At 35.7% G+C, this 21,866-nt stretch overlaps 1 protein-coding gene across 17 annotated transcripts in view; it reads left to right on the plus strand.

Annotated features, from left to right (window-relative positions):
• Positions 1-21,866, plus strand: part of palld (palladin, cytoskeletal associated protein) — a 149,573-nt gene that overhangs the window by 79,345 nt on the left and 48,362 nt on the right. For 9 of the 17 annotated variants that reach the window (XM_087298202.1, XM_087298205.1, XM_087298209.1 and 6 more), the window contains one exon: positions 2,924-3,320. In XM_087298202.1, the coding sequence (XP_087154328.1) occupies positions 2,924-3,320 (397 nt within the window). Of the gene's footprint in view, positions 1-2,923; positions 3,321-8,154; positions 8,191-21,866 lie in introns of all 17 variants that reach the window. The other 8 variants (XM_087298199.1, XM_087298201.1, XM_087298207.1 and 5 more) reach the window with 1 other exon arrangement.

Consider the following 21,866-nt stretch of genomic DNA (forward strand, 5'->3'; position numbering starts at 1 on the left):
AAAGTTTTTTAGAGAAAATGTTTGACTAATGTATATAGTGTACTTAAGGTGACGCGTATTGAAGGAATGCTAATGCATAAACATCTAAAAACATCAAAATGAAGCAAAGTAAACAGCCACTTTATAGTTTCAACATTACTGCATCCTCCTATATTAGAGTTAATACAAGTGACGTAACACAGGAATCGTAATGACTTCATTTATTTACAAAAGCAGTAACCTAAAAACTAAAATATCCTCTCCAAAGAAGGCATAGCCCATCCTTTGCTGAGCTTCTGATGACATTTTATGGGGCCCACGGTGGTACATCTTAAAAACATGTCAGTTGCATGAGGCCAACCAGCTACATTCTGTCCGTATCACTCCGGTGTCTGAGTGTGGGGTGAAGAGAGAGCATACAGTATGTGCTGATAGATAACTGTGTGTGTCACATGTTTATGCTGTATGATGAAGCTAGCTCCAGGAGTCCTCAAGTTTACCACAGAGCCATTTGAGCAAATCTAAAACAATCTTAGAGAGATTTCTTGTCTGATAAAGAGTTGAATTAGATTTTAGCTGTAGATTAACTGTTTTACTTTGTAACTCAGAGCCTGTTATTTTCCCATTTATTCCACTAAATTACCCTGCGATGAAGGCCATTTGAATTGCATCATTCACTTAATAGAAAAAGAAATCTCTTCTCACTTTGTAATGAACTCTAATAGACTGTAAAAATATTAGTTTATTAACAGTTTGCAAATTTTGTAATTTAATGGTGTTTTCCAATTATTTACATTTAGGAGTTGCAGTTATGAGTATGACTTTTGATGTGGACAACTTAACTCTGTAGTTTAACAAAGTGACTTTTATTGACATTTTAGATGTTTGAAACGATATTTTGAATAGGAAATAGCATATATAGAAATAAGGGTAAAATAAAAGGAAAAGTACTGGTGGTTTATTACCATTTTTTGTGTGCTGTAATCAGAGATGGCAAAAGTATAAATATTCTTTACTCAAGTAGAAGTACAGATACTCATGTATAAAACGACTCTGGTAAAAGTTTAAGCATTCTGACTACACTTGTACTCAAGTAAAATAAAGAAATACAGCCCTTAAAAAAATACTTAAGTAAAAAGCACCCAGCACTACTACATGTTTTAGTCTCACTAGGTAGGTAAATAGCCAGTTTTCCCCCCCATGTGTCATCACCCTGACGCAAACTTACAGATTTCAGCCTATAGTTTTGTGGCTGTTGGATCAAAAATAACAGCTGCCATTCGTGTTCATACACTGTAAAAATAATTCTGGAGGCCTGTATTTTTAATAGTGTCTTACATTTTACACTAAATTCAGTCCAAAATATATAGATTTTAAAAAATTTTATATTTGAATATTTTTTATTGAATATATTGAAAATATATGTGTTTTGCTAAAATAAATACTTATCGTATTTGACTGCAAACTATTTTTTATTTTTTTTGCTTTAACAGCTCTCATATGTAACCAATAATTTTAGTGTTTTTTTTTTACAAGCTAAATAATGTGAATATTTTATTTAATGGCTAAACATTAGTTCAGTTAATAAATTTATTCTATGCTAAAAGCTAAATTCACAGGTGTGACTACAACCTACTGTACAAATCATGTGCATGATCTATTATTCACGTGATAAATTCAGGATTTTTTGCATTATATTTTTATTCATGAATTGAATATAGTTACTTTTGTTGTTGTAAAACATTTGTTAAAAATTTAATTAAAGATTAATATGCCTATATGTAAAATCATATTGTCAATAAAAAAGTTAATAAAATAATTTTTTAACGGTATTACACTAGGTTGAAAAACCAGAGAAATCCCGTGCAGTATGATTGAAAATGGACAAAAGTTTACCTATTATCCGATTGAGCAAAATGTGTCCTATTACCGTGTAAACAGGGCAGCATGCAAAATTTGCCGTCTCCCTCTGTCTCATCTACGTAGTCATCCTCCTAGCCTTTCTCATTGTAATCTTTTTAAACTTGCCCATGGTGCGCGATAACCTTGGTTGAAAAAGCCATGCAGTGCTGCACGCAATGTAGATTAGACTGCAGATTGACTGCATCAAAAAGGCGGTCAATGCTTAATGACAAAAAATAATATAGATCACGCCATGAAACACATGAAAACGAAAGTAACGATTTAATAATGTAAGGAGTAGAAAGTATAGATATTTGTGAAAAAATTAAGAAGTCGCCTAAAAAAAAAAGTTGTAAAAAAAAGATTTGTGGTGTAAAGTACTGAGACCAGAAATATTTACGTAATTTACGAAGTATTTGTACTTTGTTACTTTCCATCTCTGGCTGTAATTTACAACATCAATAAATATCATAAATAAAAACATATACTGTTGAAGTCAGAATTATTAGCCCCCCTTTGAAATTTTCACAGTATGTCTGATAATATTTCTTTTTCTGGAGAAAGTCCTATTTGATTTATTTCAGCTAGAATAAAAGCAGTTTTAAACTTTTTAAAAGACATTTTAAGGTCAAAATTATTAGCCCCTTTAAGCTATTTCTTTTCTGATAATCATAAGAACAAACCATCGTTATACAATAACTTGCCTAATTACCCTAACCTGCCTATAATTTAACTAGTTAAGCATTTAAATGTTACTTTAAGCTGTATAGAAGTGTCTTGAAAAATATCTAGTAAAATAATATGTACTGTCATCATGGCAAAGATAAAATAAATCAGTTATTAGAAATGAGTTATTAAAGCTATTATGTTCAGAAATGTGTTAAAAAATCTTCTCTTTGTTAAACAGAAATGGGGGGGGGGGGGGGTGAACAGAAAGGTTAATAATTCAGATATCAACCACAGGAAAAAAAGAATGACAATACATGGAAAATTGATCATTTACGCAAATTTTGACAGTGTATGTTTTTTTGTGGACCTGTAGTTGCTGAAGAGATGCCCACCAATGGTGTATCAGGGGATGAAAGTGTGTTTGAAGACAACCAATCATTCCCACCTCCGCCTCCACCTCTGCCTCCGCCTCCTCCACCCATTGAGATTAGTTTGCTGGAAGTCCCGCCCAAAACCCCGCCCAGTGCCGAGGCCTTCCAGATTAATGAATTGGACATCTGGCCCAGTGTCACTGCACTGCCTGTTCAGGTCTCCACAGATAAAAAGCCTGAGGAAAGTCGACCCAACAAACCTCTGCAAAATGGCCAGTTCACCAAGCCACTAGATGAAAGTCTATCATCACCTTCAAGTGTAAAGGAAACTGCAGCTCCGCCTCCATCACCTTCAGCAGTTAGGGCTCCACCTCTTCCCACCAAACCCAAACCTAAACTGTGAGTACTGCAGCTGAATCTTGTAAATCATCAAATCTTTTTGTTTATAAAGCTTTTAAAGAAAAACTTTTGTGGCTTTGAATCCAACTATATACTAGCCGAGCGTTCACATTGCATATAAAGGCTTTTCGAATCTTACGCATTTCAGGGACAAAACAAATACCTAAAATCTTGATGACTCATCTTGCACCAGACAGATATTTGTCCAATCAAATGTGCACTACAATGAGAAGGTCCCTCCTACTAATGCAGATATTGCCCAACAAGTATCAAATTATCATTAAAAAATCTGAGGTTTGAAAGTTTTTTATTATATATAGAGTATATACACTACCGGTCAAATGTTTGGGGTTATAGGGATTTTTAAATATTTTAAAATACTGTAAATACTTCTCTCCTTTGCTTTATAGTGCAAATGTTATTGCTCTATAAAATAACAAAATGTTCGAAAATAGTTTATCATTTAATTTAATAATTTATTCCAGTGAGTTTTATGATGAATTTTCAGCTTCGTTACTCCAGTCTTCAGAGTCACATTATCCTTTAGAAATCAATCTAATAATAATTATTATCATTCATTCATTTTCTTTTCAGCTTAGTCCTTTTGAGGTGGACACAGCGGAATGAACCACCAACTTATGCAGCACATTTTTTATGCAGCGGATGCCCTTCCAGCCGCAACCCATCTCTGTGAAACATCCATACACACTCACTCACACTATGGACAATTTAGCCTACTCAATTCACCTGTAACGCATGTCTTTGGACTGTGGGGGAAACCGGAGCACCCGGAAGAAACCCACACAAACACAGGGAGAACATGCAAACTCCACACAGAAACGCCAATCGACCCAGCCGAGGCTCGAACCTGGTAATAGTAATAAAATCAATAATGACTGGAGTAATACATTGCATTTAAAACTACATACAGTAAGTAATAAATAGATATTTAATAAATAAGTATTTAACAATTTACCATTTTTTTTACATTCAAAAAATGTCGCCTTGATGAACAGAATAATTTTATTTAAAGTATCAAGTGAAATTAATGATTAAAAAAAAAAAAACTGACCCCAAACTTTGGACCGGTAGAATCATATACATATATCAGTCACGTTTTTGGTTGATTGAAATGTGACTGTTACTGAAGAAGTATTATATTTATCTCAATATCATTTTACAATTTGGTTCTCAACTAACTATTACTTTGGCATCTTACTTTTAAGGACCCGTATGGTTAATTTTCAGAGATATACTTAAATTGAAATATACAATAAACTGAAATGCTTTTTTACCATATTAATTTCACTGTATTCATAATAAATAAATTCAGTAAATTAACACTTGCTAAACATACACAAGAAATTATAGTAAATTTGTTTACTGCTTGTTCAAGCTGCTTATTTAAAATAAGCTGAATCAACACAATTCTTGAGGTTTTTTGTGGCAACTTAATTGGTTTATCTTCAATCAACCAAAATTTGTATCATTTAAGTTAGCTTGTAATTAATTAAGTTAGCTTTATCGATCTATGTTCGGACAACATAAAGGAATTGTGTGGAGCCCAGCATAAGTTCTTTTAAAAACTTTAAAAATTGTCACTGACCCCAAGCTTTTTCATGGTACTGTATGTAAATTTGCAATTGTGTAGTAATGTTCTCTGGAATTTTCACATTTTAAGCCTCGTTTCCTGTGGCCTCACGTGTGCATGAGATGCACAATTAGTCATCCAGGAATGTTTTGATGAATGCAGCATAGTCATTTTGATCTGTTTTTATTTATTTAATGTTAATTTGCTCTTCAACTTTAGGAATATTATGTACAGAATCTTCTGGTGTATTATATAGCACATTATATAAACATAATCAGTCGAAAGTAGTAAAATTTTCCAGAGTTTCTGTAGTGATGTACTATACCCCCAACTGCCTGCGTATGTCAGTAAGCTTTTTAATGGAAAGCCCCACTTAGAGAACAAATGCATTCCGTCCCTTTATCACCATGTCAGAGGGCCGGCATTACTGCGTGCAGTAAATCACTGGGTGATGTGTATGGTATGTGTGTTTTCATATGCGTAAGCAGTTGTGCTATGACTCCAGCCAGATTTCAGAGGGATCATTTGCCTTTGTAATGGATGCATCTCATACGGCACTGTCATTCATCACTAGTTATAGTGATATATTTTGTGTCAGCAGTGATCTGACAAAGCAGTGATCTGACAAAGGATTTAGGTGTACTGTTCAATGCCTCAAGCTTGTTGGCTGTAGATTACACAGTAGGTGCAATCTGACTCTCACTAGCACTGTTCCAGTTTTTAAAGACAGTATCGCTAAATTTAGGGTCAAGATAAGGTTAAGTACACTGCCCAAGGGCCCAATATTAGCATGAAGAGAAAGCCAGTATTAACATGTCTATGTTTAGTGCCATTGATCTTCCAAGATGAACCAGTTTTAACTGTAACTACAAATATAATTGTCACAAATGTGACACAAAATAAACATTCAAGACAGTTATTTAAAATTTTGAGGGTGTTTACATAAAGCAGTGTTCTGCTAAATGCATAAGACATTTTGCCAAATCTTTTTCCTGATGTTGGCATTTTGCAGGCCGAAAAAAGTTAATCTGTAAACAAAAATTGGAAAAACTGCACATGTTACATGCAGGCCGTTCTTGACAAGAAAAACATACTTATAACTTATGGACACAGTGAATAGCATAATTGACACTGTTTTAATAAATAAGTTGAAATGATTGATGAAACAACAAAGTAAATTGTTTTGTACATATTTTTGCTAAAATTTAATTGAACCTTGATCAGTTTGTAACGAAGCAGACACTGAGAACAGTAACAGTAACAGAAGCAAAACAGTATCACAAAATTTAAAAGACGTAGTCAGCGTGTAGGCAAGAGCTCAGACTAGGCAGCAGTGAATCAGACCGAGGTACAAGGCTAGTATCAAAACACAGGAAAAAATTAAACAAGGAAACCACTTCATAAAATTCATAAAGAAATAAGACTCAGAAATGTGTGAATGAAGGTGAGGTGTATTTATAACCCTTGTGATCAGTGTAGATGAGCAGCAGCTGTGTCTGTGAGTAAGTGTCCAGATTATTGTCAGCTGCTGTAAGAGTTGATGAGCGCAGGGAGTTCTGGGAGTTGTTGTTCGTTTAGCAGTAAACTTCAATAGAGACAACCCCACTGGAGATTGCAACAAACTACAGTAAGTAATCACCAGTGGAAACAACACCACTGGCAATCACAAAACATTTAAAGTAACATATTTCAGTTTTATGAACTTACATTAGTCTTTTTACTAACTCGTTCAAATAGCAAGTGTCTTTCAGTGTTGCAAGTTTTTAATGCAAAAAAATCTATCAAATCTAGCCCAATAATGTCAAAACTCAAAATATGACTTTTCACTCTTTCACTTTCCTTCAGCTTAAGTTTCGATCACACTAGAGTTTGAGCTTGTGAAATTCTGTAGTATGGCGCTGCAAAAAGGGGTGGGATTAAACAAGATAATTAGTTTTTTAAAACAGCGAGCGATTGGTCCATTTTTAAATTCCTGTCTAGAGAGGTCATGTTTAGATCTTTGATTGGTCTTACGCAATCATGTGATGTGATTTTGCAGGTCAGAGTTCACCAAGCTTGAACTTTCTAACGCAGCAAACTGCGAAACTTTTCGCACAAGCTTGCGTTTCTGATCTGACGCATTTGAATGGAAGTCTATCGGGAGAAATGTGCAGTGTGACCGCAGCTTTACTCTTTCCTCTGGGAAACACCCACACACTTACTCATTCACACATTCACTATGGCCAATTTAGTTTATTCAATTCACCTATACTGCATGCCTTTGGACTGTTGAGGAAACCCACGCAGACACTTGGATGCAAACATGCAAACTCCACACAAAAAGGCCATCTGGTCCAGCCTGGACATGAACCCACAACCTTCTTGTTGTGAAGCAACAGTGCTAACCACTGAGCCACTGTCAATTAGATCTTAATTGACTACCTTGATGTCAAAACAACATCAAAATGACAATTAACAATAGTGTCAAAAAACATTACAATACATTACATATGATTCCTGCAATATGACTAACATTAAACTTGTGGAATTAAAAAAAAAATGCAGCATGTGGTTAAGCTCAGACCACTTAGCAACCCTGATGTCTTCATAAGTGCACAAAGAAATATTCAATAGTTTGATTTGATCTGCTTTCTATAGCAGATATATTGAAAATGGACAAGGTCAACCAATGTTTTTATGAACCAATGTAAAAGAACATGAGGTTTTATTTGGCTGCAATTAAAGGATGAGAGTGCAGATTCATAACTGTCAATGCTGCAACATAAAAGCAAAAGTATCTCAGAGGGAGGGACTTTGTTGACTCTAGTCAGAGTCAGTCTTATGTATAAATGCAGTTGAGCTCTGTAATCTTGTCTGGGTTGTGTGTGGTATTTAACTGTTTGTGTGTGTGTGTGTGTGAATGACATTATACCTTTTACATAAGCCTACTTATTTATGTAAGACTCTAAGGGCTGTTTGTCTCTGCGGTCATTGTCTGATTTCCGTTTAATTCACATGCCTTTTCTTCTTTACAGCCCTGGAAAAGTTGCATGTGTGTGTTCAGTGGGTGGATGACGGGAACAAAAAGAGCAAGAGCTAGAAGAAAAGTCAATTGTGCGCGTTCTTGTCAGTGTATACACGATAAATCTTATAAATGGCGAGCTTTGCATTGTGTGACCGGGAAGATGTTTAGTAACATTTAGTCCTTGTGGTTTTATTTGTGACTTTTCTCCATGCATCTCCTCATCCATTCTGTGATTCCAGATCAAATGAGCAAGCAGACGACATCTCAAATGAAAGGTAAATCAAAGAATAGGTTGATGCAACCTGAGTGTGGTTTGACAGGCATGTGTAAGCTATGAAAGGAAAATCGTCTCTAGTTGTGGATAAAGTCCAAGTTGAGGTTTAAATGGCATGCCGTTTGGCAAAATCCTGTCCTTGCTTGAGCTTCTGCAAATTATTGCCATAAAAAGCTGTTTCCCCAAAAGATTTTCCACCGTAACGTCACAAATCAACCGCTAGAAACAACACAACAGGGAGCCGGTCATGAGACCCTCCTCCCCTTTAAAAAAACACAGCATCCTACTGCTTTCTACACAGCACTAGTCATGTCACCCTGTTATTTGGTTGTAAAAACAGGAATTTCATAATTGTTTAATTACTCAGAGGTCATTCCTGCATGTTGTTTGGCAGGTTATCATCCCTCTGCATCCTTCAGGTATAACCAAACCTGAACTCTGCCTTCTGACCCTTCAGTCCCGCTTACACATTCCAGCCGATTTCCTCTGGATATTCCTGTTCTGAGATTTGTGTAGAATGATAAAGTGGGAGTTTATAGCCATGATGTAGCTGCTTCTGTTTATTTTTTACAAGTCCACTGTGATCTGAATGCTCCTGTAGTTGAACTTTATTTCAGCATTACGGTGATTTATCAATTACATCTGTGATTATGTTGTTCGCCAAATTGCCGTGAAGCAATTAGAAGACGAGTGGAAAGTATGAGTTTGCAGCTCCGGTCATGTTTTTTAGGTAAATAAGTAAAATGGTGATAAACTTCACCGGGGCTCATGTTTCAGCGATGGACCTTGGGAATTTGCTGGCACAAAAGCATTGCTTTGATATGATGCATGTTATTTAGAGTAAATATCAATTTTTGTATTGCTGTTTACTAAAAGGCTTCATTTTAAAGTGATTGTTTGGTGGCTATTTTATTATACTGCTCAGCATATACTGTACAAGTACACTCCTCAGAAATCTCTCTTTTAAATTCACATTTTTAATAGGAAGCTATACAATCGTATATTTGTGCATATTACATTACATTTACATTTAGTCATTTAGCAGACGCTTTTATCCAAAGCGACTTACAAATGAGGACAAGGAAGCAATTTACACAACTAAGAGCAACAATGAATAAGTACTAAAGGCAAGTTTCAGGTCTGTAAAGTCTAAGAAGGGAAGTGTTAGTAGTTTTTTTTTTTTTTTTTTTTTTTTGTACAGTTAGTGTGATATTCAAATAGGCAATTGCAGATTAGGAAGTGAAGTGGAGACTAAATAGTTGAGTTTTTAGTCGTTTCTTGAAAATAGCGAGTGACTCTGCTGTTCTGATGCAGTTAGGGAGTTCATTCCACCAACTGGGCAGATTGAGCGTGAGCGTTCGCGAAAGTGATTTTTTCCCTCTTTGGGATGGAACCACGAGGCGACGTTCATTCACAGAACGCAAGTTTCTGGAGGGCACATAGATCTGCAGAAGTGAGTGCAGATAAGAAGGTGCTAGGCCAGAAGTCACTTTGTAGGCAAACATCAGAGTTTTGAATTTGATGCGAGCAGCAACTGGCAGCCAGTGCAAACGGACTAGCAGCGGAGTGACATGTGCTCGTTTAGGTTCATTGAAGACAACTCGTGCTGCTGCATTCTGGAGCAGTTGAAGAGGCTTGATAGAGTTAGCTGGAAGCCCAGCTAGTAGAGAGTTGCAGTAATCCAGCTTGGAGAGAACAAGAGCTTGAACAAGGAGTTGAGCTGCATGTTCAGATAAGAAAGGGGCGGATCTTTCTGATGTTATAGAGTGCAAATCTGCACGATCGAGCAGTTCTAGAAATGTGGTCAGAGAAGTTTAGTTGGTCATCAATCGTTACTCCAAGGCTTTTCACCATTTTGGATGCAGTAATGGTTGCCCCATCCATCTGGATTGAAAAGTTATGGTGTAGAGTCGGGTTGGCAGAAACTACAAGCATTTCCGTTTTTGCGAGGTTCAGCTGAAGATGATGATCTTTCATCCAGTGTGAAATATCCAACAGGCAGGCTGAGATACGAGCTGGAACTGAGGGATCATCAGGATGAAAAGAGTGATTATACATTAGATTAGTCAGTAAAGCTAAATCTGGAGCATATCTAATAAAATAACTTTTGATAATGGTCCAAAAACAAGTACAGCCAAATGTATATGTAATAGAAAAATATTAAACACAAATTAAAAAAAAGAAAAGAAAAATCAAGAGAAGCAAAAAAAAATTAAATTGTAGTTGAAAAGTTTTTTTGTGTGAATATTTTGCTTTTTGAATTTGAATGTATTATCTTTCCATTTCTAAATATGTTTGGTGACTAAAATATTATTTTAATTTTGTTTTGTTTAAATGCATCAAAACGCATTGTCTATATTCACTGAGAAATGGAAAAAAGTATTCATTTTTAAAATAGGGTGTACTCAGTTATGATGATCACTGTATTTTCTCTCTTCATACATCTAAACTGTAAAAGAATCTGAATAACTGTAAATAACTTGCAGCTGTGGTTGCCAGTTACAAATACGGTAGAAACCATAAAATAATTTCTAATTGTTACAGTAAACTACCGTATTTCATTCAATTATAATAATATACACTAGTCTTTTGATGGACAAAAATCTAAACATTTATTTATTTAAAAAACTATAGGAATTTAGGAGTGCTATGCAGGGAATTCTGGGAATGTCAATTTACAGTTATTAACCGTATATTTCAAGGAAACTCTTTAAGGTGCACTCCTTGAAAATATTTTTCTTTGGCCCACATCTTGTATTGAATAATATATTGACACAACTCTGAAAAATAGTAATAAGCAGCAATTAAAAAGATAATGATAACCTATAGATAAAACCGATAGATAACTTATAGATTACAATCATTTTTATACTGTTGTAGATTTTGAACTGCTTGGCTAAGATTGAAGAGTTTGTCATTTTCCATCACTTCTAATAATTTCAAACTCACTTAATTTCTTCCAAGCAAAACCATAGGTACATTTTGAAATGCATTCAAGTCACACTTTTCCATCATGAAAATTTATGAGATTTCCAAAATGATGAAAATCTATCGTAAAATTATTGCATCATTAAAGAAGTCCTCTCAAGTCGTACATGACGTTTTTGGTATGAGCAGACCAAAATTGTAAACAAATGATGTGTTTTTTTTCAGAAATCCTGTAGATCCAGTTCACAGAACTTATGAAAAAGATTAATTTACAAATCAGACTGTTGTGGTTTTCAAGTTTACTTACAAATTTTTACTTACTATTGAAAGCTCCAGTCCACATTGGAACTGTGAACTGTAGTATGGAGAAGGAAAAAATTGTTCCACAGAAGAAATTAAGTGATAAAAATTTATAACAACAAAGTTTGAATGACTTATGACAGAAATGAAATTTTTTTGGGCACTGTTTGTTTAATTGGATTCCCAGCAAACAATTTTATGTTTAATAGACTTATGATAGACATCTAAACGTAGACAGCTTGGCTAAAACAAGGCTAAACCTGGGCTGTCAGTGAAAATCTAATAGACATCTAAGAATAGCCCAAAACTAGACTAGTCGTCATATAGACAGACTTTATATGTGTTGTCATTCATTTCTGTTCATTTGATGACTAGTCTAGTTTTGGCCTATCCTTAGACATTTTCACTAATAGCCCAAATTTAGCTTTGTTTTAGCCATGACGACTATGCTTAGACATCTATTAGACATCTATTAGACATCTTTTAAATACAAAAAGTGCTTGCTGTGTTTTTATCTGGAAATGTGAATTTCGCCCTAGCTTTAAGACTCTGCCAAGCTAAGTTTTAATTCCTTGCCAAACTAAGTGCAAGCCTACCATAAAACTGACATTCATTCAAATCCATTGAACATATTTATTTTTGGTGGGTCATTACATGTGCTTGTTCATTGTTTCTAACCAAGTGTTGAGTGAACATCCTTCAACGTTTAACACCCTCGCTCTGTGCAGTTTGATTAACATGCTTAAATCTCTTCACATTTGATCCCACAATCACTCTCCATGCCTCTGACGCTATACAACCTGCTGCGATACACGCCATACAGGAAACTGCGCCGTGTGTTTTGGCAGACTTTAGTGACAGCAGCAGGGCCCTTGTGTTGTAGACAGAGCCCAATGTCCTTCAGCACAGGAAAGAACAGAGAGATAGAAATGAAAATAGGAGGGTGTGAATGAACAGGGTGTTTGAAGGGGCGCCTACGTGCCGTTGATCCAAAGGAAAGGCTTTGTGGGTCAGTTCTGAGGCAAATATTGCATAGAAAAATCACTGTAATACTTTTTTGGTTATTGTTTGGATAGTGGTTTGTGGATGTTTGAACTAGCAGAATTTTTAACCTAGAACAGCCATAGTGAACAATCTGACCATTACTAAACAGTATCAAATAGAATTTTTGTCATGTCATTTTTAGAATTAAAGCTTCTATTAAGATGAAGCTTTAAAATTAGGTTTTGAATGTCTGATATTGGGTTGATATTAGGTTGTGTTGGAAAGTGACCAAAATTCAACATCTTAGTGGTAACGTCCACACAACTTCAAGGTGTAACATGATTAGATGTTGATATTTGGTTGAGTTTAGGTTGGATATTAGACATTGACATCAGTCTGACGTTGGGTTCTGACGTCAACGCAATTTTCATTTCCAAACAAAATCCTGATGTTGGGGTATATTGGGGTACAACGTCAATTTTGACGTTGTATGTGTCACAACATCGTTGTTCATGAAAGTTTGATAGAAATTTCTAAAGTACAGTTATGTTTTGGGCTCTGAAAGTTTTGTTTTTGTTAGTAGAAAGTTAAACAGAGACATATTCAAAGACACAGTAAAAAGTAGTGGAGGCTGAAATGCATCCAGTCAATTTGAATGTTATGGCCATTCAGGGTATAGAAATGCTGAGGTTTTGTTTTGTAATAAGAAAAAAATATATCTTGCAATGAAATATACACACATTTAGGAAAATGTATATGGATTTTATTTGAACATCATTATTAAATTACAAAATTTAAAAAGGGATCCACACAATTCCCCTATTCCTTCAGGTTGTCCCAACACAAATTGATTAAGTTAATGTAACAACCTTAAGTGGATTAAGTTGTCCTAAACAAATCTCAAGAATTGTGTTATTTTAGCTCATATTAAAAAAGTAGGGTTTTTGTGTAATTGTAGTTGGGGCTGCACAATATATTGTTTCAGCATCGAAATCGCAATGTTCTCATCTCTGTCCCGACTGAATTAAAGTTGCTTTTAATCACTGTACTTAATTATATTTAATAACTGTACTTACTGTATTCAAAATTTATATGATTTATGCAAAAAAAGAAAATACATTTCTGTCATGACCCCTCTCGGGATCCAGCATGGGAATGAATACTTATATTTCAATGTTGATGTATTGGTCTTGGTGGTATAGATCTGCTACGCTGCTGCTGCTTTGATAATGATGGCAAAGCAAGTACAATATAGCAAGAATTGCTACTGCCAGTATATTCACAGATATGCCGCCTGAGAATATAACTCGCAGCTGCTGCTTACATAATATATGTGACCCTCATAGCAGATCTAACACAGGTGGAGCTGGGGTGGAGGGGGGTCTCCGAAAAAGCACAGCAGCTTAACAGCGTAAAGCATCGTGGAGCATTTAAACTGATGAGGAGCAAGCTCATTGGCTGTCGAGGTGGCTACAATCAATCTCCTGAGCCATGTAGTTAATGACGCTGGAGCAGATTAGGTGACCTAGCAGCCTGTGCGAGTTTCATGGCAGAAATTTCACGTCTTGCTTAAAATTTTTGTCTTGTTTCAAGTCCAAATGTCTACATTTCAGAGTGAAAACAATATTATTTCACAGGCAGATAATTTCCTTGAAACAAGCAAAAAACTAAGAACTTTTTTGATATTTAGACTAGGATCAAGTAAGAAAATCATTTTCTTGCTTTGTGATTATTCAATTTCTGAACCTGAATACTGTTAGACTCCCCAGAAAAACTGTTAAATCATCTTCTGAAACTATGTTCATATCGCAATATTTATCACAAAAAATATTTGAAGATTTTTCCAATGTCGTCCAGCCCTAATACTAGTGTTAAGATAGAGTTATCCTATTTTCTTAATGCTAAAAAAAGTTATTTTTAGTCCCCCAAAAAGATGTTTTAGATTTTCCAAAAGTAAGACTTAATGTCTGCCCAAAGAATTGTAAAAAAATGCCACTCAGGTTTTGTTCTTTATTGACTGCCCAAGATCAAAGACTGTTGTTGTATCTGAGGCCTGGAAGAGTTTGGATTGTGTTGTTGATACATGAAGAACACACTGATCTGTTTTCTGAGCTGTAAAACAAATCCACTTTGCATGCACTTTCAGAATGAGGCTTGAACTGATATGATAAAAATAGCACTACACTGTAAAAAATGGCAGGTTTCTGTATTTTTGTGATTCATGTGTCTATTTTTTTATTTCCATTATGCTTTTGAATCACATTATAAAAGCTTGTTAAGTCTTTTGACAACTTTAAACCTTAAAAAGTTGGAAAATGCAACTTTTATTAACATTTTTAATGGTTTACAGTGATATTTTCTCTGGGTTGGTGTTGTATATTACAGTATGAAAACCCTGTAATAAGCTGCCAATACATTTTCTATTATTTTACACTTATTTCTTGACATATTATTTCTTAAACATTATATTATTTCAAACTATTGAAATGTCAATAAAAGTCACTTTGTTAAACTGAAGAGTTGAAATTTCAACATAAAAAGTCGACAGAGCAGGGATCAAGCTCCCATAATGCAATTCAGTACTGCAAATAAATGGAAAACACAAAATACGTAAACTGTTAATTTACAGATATTTATTTATTTATTATTATTAATATTTTTTAGATTGTTCAAACAAATCCCTTTATTTTCCACAAGTAACACTCTCAGTCAGATGAAGAGTAAACTAAAGCAAACCACGTCCCTTATGAAAGGCCTGATAGTCAGTTTGTGTTCCTATTTATGTAAAATCATAACAAGAAACTGCCTATTTTAAATTGACGATTGTGTAACATTAAATATGATTAACTCGATCAAATAAAGAGATTGACAATCTCAGAGAATTCAGATCAATACAAATTCGTTCCTTTGTTAGATCATGTGTATTATCAAACATCAAAGTAATATCAAACCACTTTTAACAAAATTATTTCTTCACTTTATGTTTGATAAAAATCAGTAACGTAAATATTATCAATCCAAAGACATTCAATGATGTTCGAATACATCAATTACACTATTTAGGTCAACAAAAAACTTACAGATATTTTTTACAGTGTATTGTTACTGTTCGTGTCACTGTGTTTTTAACTGTTAAGGAAACCTCAAAAACTCAAATTCAGAAATAATGATGGGCTTTTGAGTTTTCAAACAAGTTCTTATAGACCAATAACTGCAAACGGTGCCATCTGATCAATCAGAGCAGAGCAGAGGGTTTAGAGAGGGTTTATAAATCTTTAAATGAACTGTTTCAAACTCTGAGAAAAGAGTTGATGCTGCAGTGTTTGTTACAAGAAAACCAATATGGTTTTTTGAGACCCTCAGATCACATGAAGAACTGCAAAACAATATGAGAAGCATCTTAAAATAACATAATAGGGCACTTTAAGCTTATAATGAAGGCATTTTACACAATATGTGACATTTATCTGAACAAGTAAATCCCTGTTACAGCCGAGGTTTTATATTCAGAGCAGCATCTGTGTAAGAAGAGAGATGGTTGTGTGTGCCACTGATTTACGAGCTTGGTGGTCTGAAATCACAGGGGTTTTATGGGAACATGCTTCACAGTGTGTAAAGTCCATACCACACTGAAATGATAACACCTGGAGCTTGTAAAGAATCGCAGAGACAGAAAGTGAGAAGACTCTTTGAGTTATGCTCTAGGGTCTACATGCTGTCGGTTATGTTCATTTTTGTGTATGTATTTGTGTGCGTATGATGAATTAAAGATATGCAGCAGGCGGTGTCTGGTATCAGCCGTGCAGGTTGATGAATGTGTGCGCTAACATTGTGAGACTTTTCACAAAGCCCTTTTAAATTCAAGCTGGATTATAATGTGTTTGTGAGAGGTTGAGAGCCTTCTGAAAACCTTCTTGTGTTTGAAGCCTCTTTTTTTCAGTGGATCAAATTGACGTTAATTCTTCTTTCATGAGAACACAAGATGTGTTTTTGTAAATGAACTGTCTGTTTGGTTTTGGATTATTTTTTGGCATCGGCATGGTAGTGGTTATGTGATACCACCAATTACAGTATCTGAAGATTTTTTAGAGGTACTAAAGCTCTTAAAGAGTTTTGAAATCAGTCTGTAGAGACTACATACCACTAGGCACGATAAGACATGACCAAAGGGGGAAAAGTTATATAGTTATTATACATAGTGTGGGTTCAGTTAGTAAGACACTTCAAGAGATTATAGATTTTTGTTACAAATAATAATAATAATTTAAAAAAAATTAATTCATTCATTTTCTTTTCATTTGCTTAGTCCCTTTATTAATCTGGGGTTGCCACAGAGGAGTGAACCACCAGTTTATCCAGCATGTGTTTTACACAGCGGATGCCCTTCCAGCTGCAACCCATCTCTATGAAACATCCATGCACACTCATTCACACTCATACACTATGGACAATTTAGCCTAACCAATTCCCCTGTATCGCATGAGAACATGCAAACTCCACACAGAAACACGAACTGATCCAGCCGAGGCTTGAACCAGTGACCCTCTTGCTGTGAGGCGACAGCACTACCTACTACACCACCGCGTCATGAATCAAGGTATATCCTGAAAATGTTTACGTATTAAAAGTCATAATGTGCATACAACTAATTAAATATTGTGTTTTCTTAAGGTTCATATGACAATGATAAATTACAAATTAAAAGATTAACATTTAAGTTTTCATCATTTATTTCTTAATTTTTTATTTTCTAGTATTTTTTTCAATGAAACTGCATTCAGATGCACATTACTCTACTGCTGGGCTTAAAAATTGGGTAAAATAAAGGTGTAAAATTTATACATTTGAAGTAAATGGATACCTTCCCACCTATCATTTTGAAATGTTCAAATGCCATGCCACTCTTATTAATTTTAACCCTTGTGCACTGTTCAAATTTACGACCCTTTTGTTATGTTAGGCATGAAAACATTAAACAGAATTAAACTGCTGTAAAAAAGGCATGAGATAATTTTTTTTCCACTTTTTTTCATAAATCTGTTAATCAACCTCTGTCCTGATCAAAACTACTAAATTGTTTAAAAAAATTTAAGGATTTTAACTCTTTAATTGCCAAGTTTACAAATGATGTCATTGATCTGGTAAGAAAATGACATGAAATGAATTGTGGCCTGGATTTTTTTTTTACCTTTTATGTCAATCTTGAACATGTGAATGATTAGGCACAACATTGGCTTTAATGCATTGTTAGATTTTCATTTTTTCTCCCTAATTTACAGTAGGTGGCTGTTTTTGTCCCATTGACTTCCATTATAACCACATTTGATATAATTTGATTTTTGCATAAATATACAGTCTTTATTTTTGTTTACTCCGTGTAGTTCTGAAAGCTGGTATGCATATTTTGATTTTCTTAGACAATAAGATAAGTGCGTAAAGATCACTCTCACAATCAGACACATACACACACTTTAATTTGCTGTTATACTCCTTATAAAATCCAGAAACTAAGCCTTTTTTGCACAAAAAAAATACAAATAAATAAAAAAGTAAAAACGGAAAACCACCAACAATCAAAACTGCATGATTGGTGTCATGGTTTTGTAATAAAAAAATGTGGTTATAATAGAATTCAATGGGGCAAAATAGCCAACAACAGTAAATTAGGAATAAAAAATGAAAATCAATCAAAAACAATGCATCAAAGGCAATGTCGTTTCACATGTCCAAGACTTCGATAAAAGGTAAAAAAAAATCTAGTCCACAGTTACTTTTATATTGAAAATAGGTAATTTTGTGTTTGTTTTTCACCAACTCAGTGACATCATTTATGAATTTGGCAATTAAAGACTTAAAATCCTGTTATTGTCTAAGCAGTTTAGTAGTTTTAATCAGGACTGAGGTTGATTAACAGATTTAAATATGAAAACAAAATATCTGATGCAGTTCAATTAAGTGGATATTTTCATCCCTAACACACCAAAAGGCTAGTAAATTTGCCCAGAGTGTATTGTTGAGTTTATTTTTAATTCAAAGCATTTTCTCAAAATAGGTGTCAAAATAATAGTTGTCACCAAAAATCATTCTGCTAGCTGAAACCCAAATAAACCAAATAAGACTCTAAAACACCCCAACAGCATAAGGGTTAAAATCAAACAGCAACACATACATTTATTTGAAAGAGTTTGTTTTCTTAGTCAGTTGTTTTATTGACGTGTAAAAAATGTACAGAGAGAGTGAAACAGTTAGCCATTTCACATTCTTTCAGGAAGTAAAAGGTGTTGTATCCTGTCCGAGTCACACCAAAGAGAGACAGACAGTAATACTCCACTTCCTGTCACAAAAAGACCCGAAAGCAGAAACCATGATAAAGAAATGTATCACTGGCTCATGGATAAAAGCTGGGTCATGACCAGAGGAGCCAGGAATCCACACCCTGACTCATCAGCCGTCTATGAGATAGACAAACAGACAGACCAAAAAAGTCTCCTAGGAAGTCTCTTTGAAGTAAACGATGCAATAATTTAGCTCCTTATTCATTATGTGTTTATATTTAAGCGATAACTCATCAAAACATGCTGGATTTGTGTTTATTCTGGCTTAGTGGATGGCTATGGTGGCAAAAGGAGAGACGAAGATAAAGGGCGAGACAGAGAGGATAACAGATGAGAAAGGAAGTCTTTAATCCTGGCTGAAGTGCCATTTGTTGCTATCTTCATGCCGACTGCATTGCTGCCATACCGCAGCGCCTGCCACAAACCTCCATGAGCCGCAGCGGGGTTTGTAGTCATGGACACTAGAGACAACTGGAGCAAACTGAGGGCTGATCCCAAACTATACGCTTTTCACATTTCAGGCTCTTTTGCGCTTGACCACAACCACACCGGCTTTCTGTCGAACTCATGAGGTTTTCAGATACAGAGTTTACAGTGCTGATGTGGTTATTGTGGTGGCGTGTCAGTTATACAGTATTCTGATCAATTTAGTTTCAACGAAGGAGCTTTAATAGCTATTTCCTATTCATCTCCAGCTACGTCTACATTATTCACCATTGGACTGAAGACATTCGGTTCACAATGAGACTTTTGAATTTTTGTCCAGCAAAACTGAACTTTTCGAACATGATTTGTGCATGGTAGTGTGATAACTGAGACATTTAATAACAATGAGGGATGTTTAATTATGTGACACATCTTATTTATGTTTATTATACTAGCTTGTGCGAGTTAGGCTATAATTCACTTTTGCAATACCCTGCTGACAAAAACAGCATCTGTTTATGGTATATTTGCATGCAATGCTGGTCTTGCTGATCTCAATGCTGGTCTTGCTGGTCTCAATACTGGTCTTGGTTTGTCTTTCTGGTCTCAGTGCTGGTCTTGCTGGTCTCAATATTGTCTTGCTGGTCTCAGTGCAGGTCTTGGTTGGTCTTTCTGGTCTCAATGCTGGTCTTGCTGGTCTCAAAGCTTATTGTGCTGATCTAAGTGTTGTCTTTCTGGTCTCAATGCTGGTCTTGCTGGTCTCAATGCTGGTTTTTCTGGTCTCAATTCTGTTCTTGCTGGTCTTAATGCTGGTCTTGGTTGGTCTTTCTGGTCTTAAAGCTGGTCTCGCTGGTATCAATGCTGGTCTTGGTTGGTCTTTCTCGTCTTAATGCTGGTCTTGCTGATCTCAACTCTGGTCATTCTGGTCTCAATGATGGTCTTGCTGATCAACAATGCTGGTCTTGCTGGTCTCAGTGTTGGTCTTGCTGGTCTCAATACTGGTCTTGTTTCTCTTAATGCTGGTCTTGGTTGGTCTTTCTGGTCTCAGTGCTGGTCTTGGTGGTCTCAGTGCCGGTATTTCTGGTCTCAATGCTGGTCTTACTGTTGGACTTGCTGGTTTTAATGTTGGTCTTTCTGGTCTCAATGCTGGTCTTAATGTTGGTCCTGCTTGTCTCAGTTTTGGTCTTGCTGGTCTCAATACTGGTCTTGTTGGTCTTAATGCTGGTCTTGTTGGTCTCAGCGTTGGTCTTGCTGGCATCAATACTGGTCTTATTGGTGTTAATGCTGGTCTTGCTGGTCACAGTGTTGGTTTTTCTGGTCTTAGTGTTGGTCTTTCTGGTCTCAATCCTGGTCTTGCTGATATTAATGTGAGCCTTGTTGGTTTGAATGCTGGTCTTGTGGGTCAGGACCAGCATTGAGACCAGCAAGACCAGCATATTAGCGTGAAAACATGCTTTACGAGCATATGTTGTTTGCTACACTCTCAGAAATAACGGTACGCAAGCTGTCACTGGGGTGGTACCTTTTCTCTAGTTATATCGCTTTAGTCCTTAGCGATGCGGTGACACGCAGTCAGATATTTAACCGAACAGATCAGCCACTGTTGACGCTTATAAACAATCATAAAGCCCTTGTGATGCAGGAAGAAGGTTGCTGAAGGTTCGCAGCTGTCGTGCAGTGAGGGCTTTGCGTCTTTAATAAACTACGGCAGTTTGCGATCACTGAACAGTAAGAATGATTATATAATCCATATTAAACGGTCCCTTAAAAGTCATGTCTTGCTTTCAATTTTGGGCTTTGGGGCGTTTTGCACTCACACACAAGTGTTGCACTCACACACAAGCCCAAGTGAACCGCGCTCAGGCCTATCTCTTCCAACCGGGCCAAGGCCGGCCAAGTGAACCGTGCCTGAGCCCGATTCAGCGCACTCACACTTCTCAAACCACCCAGGAAACGGGCCTGGGCACTGTTCGGATAGCATAGAGTGAGTACGCCATAGTTTTATGTAATGTAATTTCGACTGAGGTACAGTGACCAGATTTCTCAGATTGACATATGGGATGGCTTGTCAGACATACGTGTCCCATATTCTAGGTAGCAAGTTTTGATTACTGAATGGCTTTCCTGAGATAATGTTTCATGATATTTAGTTTACAAGACATTATGTCGACATTGCGTTCTAAGGCGAAATCAGGGATTTAGTGTTAAATGATATGCATTTTATTGTATTTTAATGATGTTGTGATGTTTTTTTCAACATACCTTCTAAAGTTCATTCATATTTTTATCTTGCTAATGCTATAACTAAATGCTTGTTTGCATCCATCTAACTCTCCTCCGAACTTTTTAGCACTGAAATTATTAGTAAGGGTTGGGATAATTTGCCAATAAAATACCAACAATTACTTGTTGGCACCTACTGGCATAACTATGTAAATTATACAATCTTTTTTTAAGATTTATTTTTGGCCTTTGTGCCTTTATTAGATAGGACAGTACCCAGGCAGGAAGCGTAGTGGGAGAGAGAGGAGGGCAGGGTCGGGAAATGTCCCAGAGCTGGAATCCGAACCTGGGACGTCCTGAAGCATTTCCGCACCATATGTCAACGATAGGTTATTGCACCGAAATTACACAATCTTTATTTAAAGTTACTTTCTAAAGGTGATTTATTCTGCTTCTATCCTAATTATAAATGTTTAATATT

The sequence above is a fragment of the Danio rerio genome, chromosome 20 (assembly GCF_052040795.2).
Source record: "Danio rerio strain M-AB ecotype USA chromosome 20, GRCz13ab, whole genome shotgun sequence".
Taxonomy (NCBI): Eukaryota; Metazoa; Chordata; class Actinopteri; order Cypriniformes; family Danionidae; genus Danio; species Danio rerio.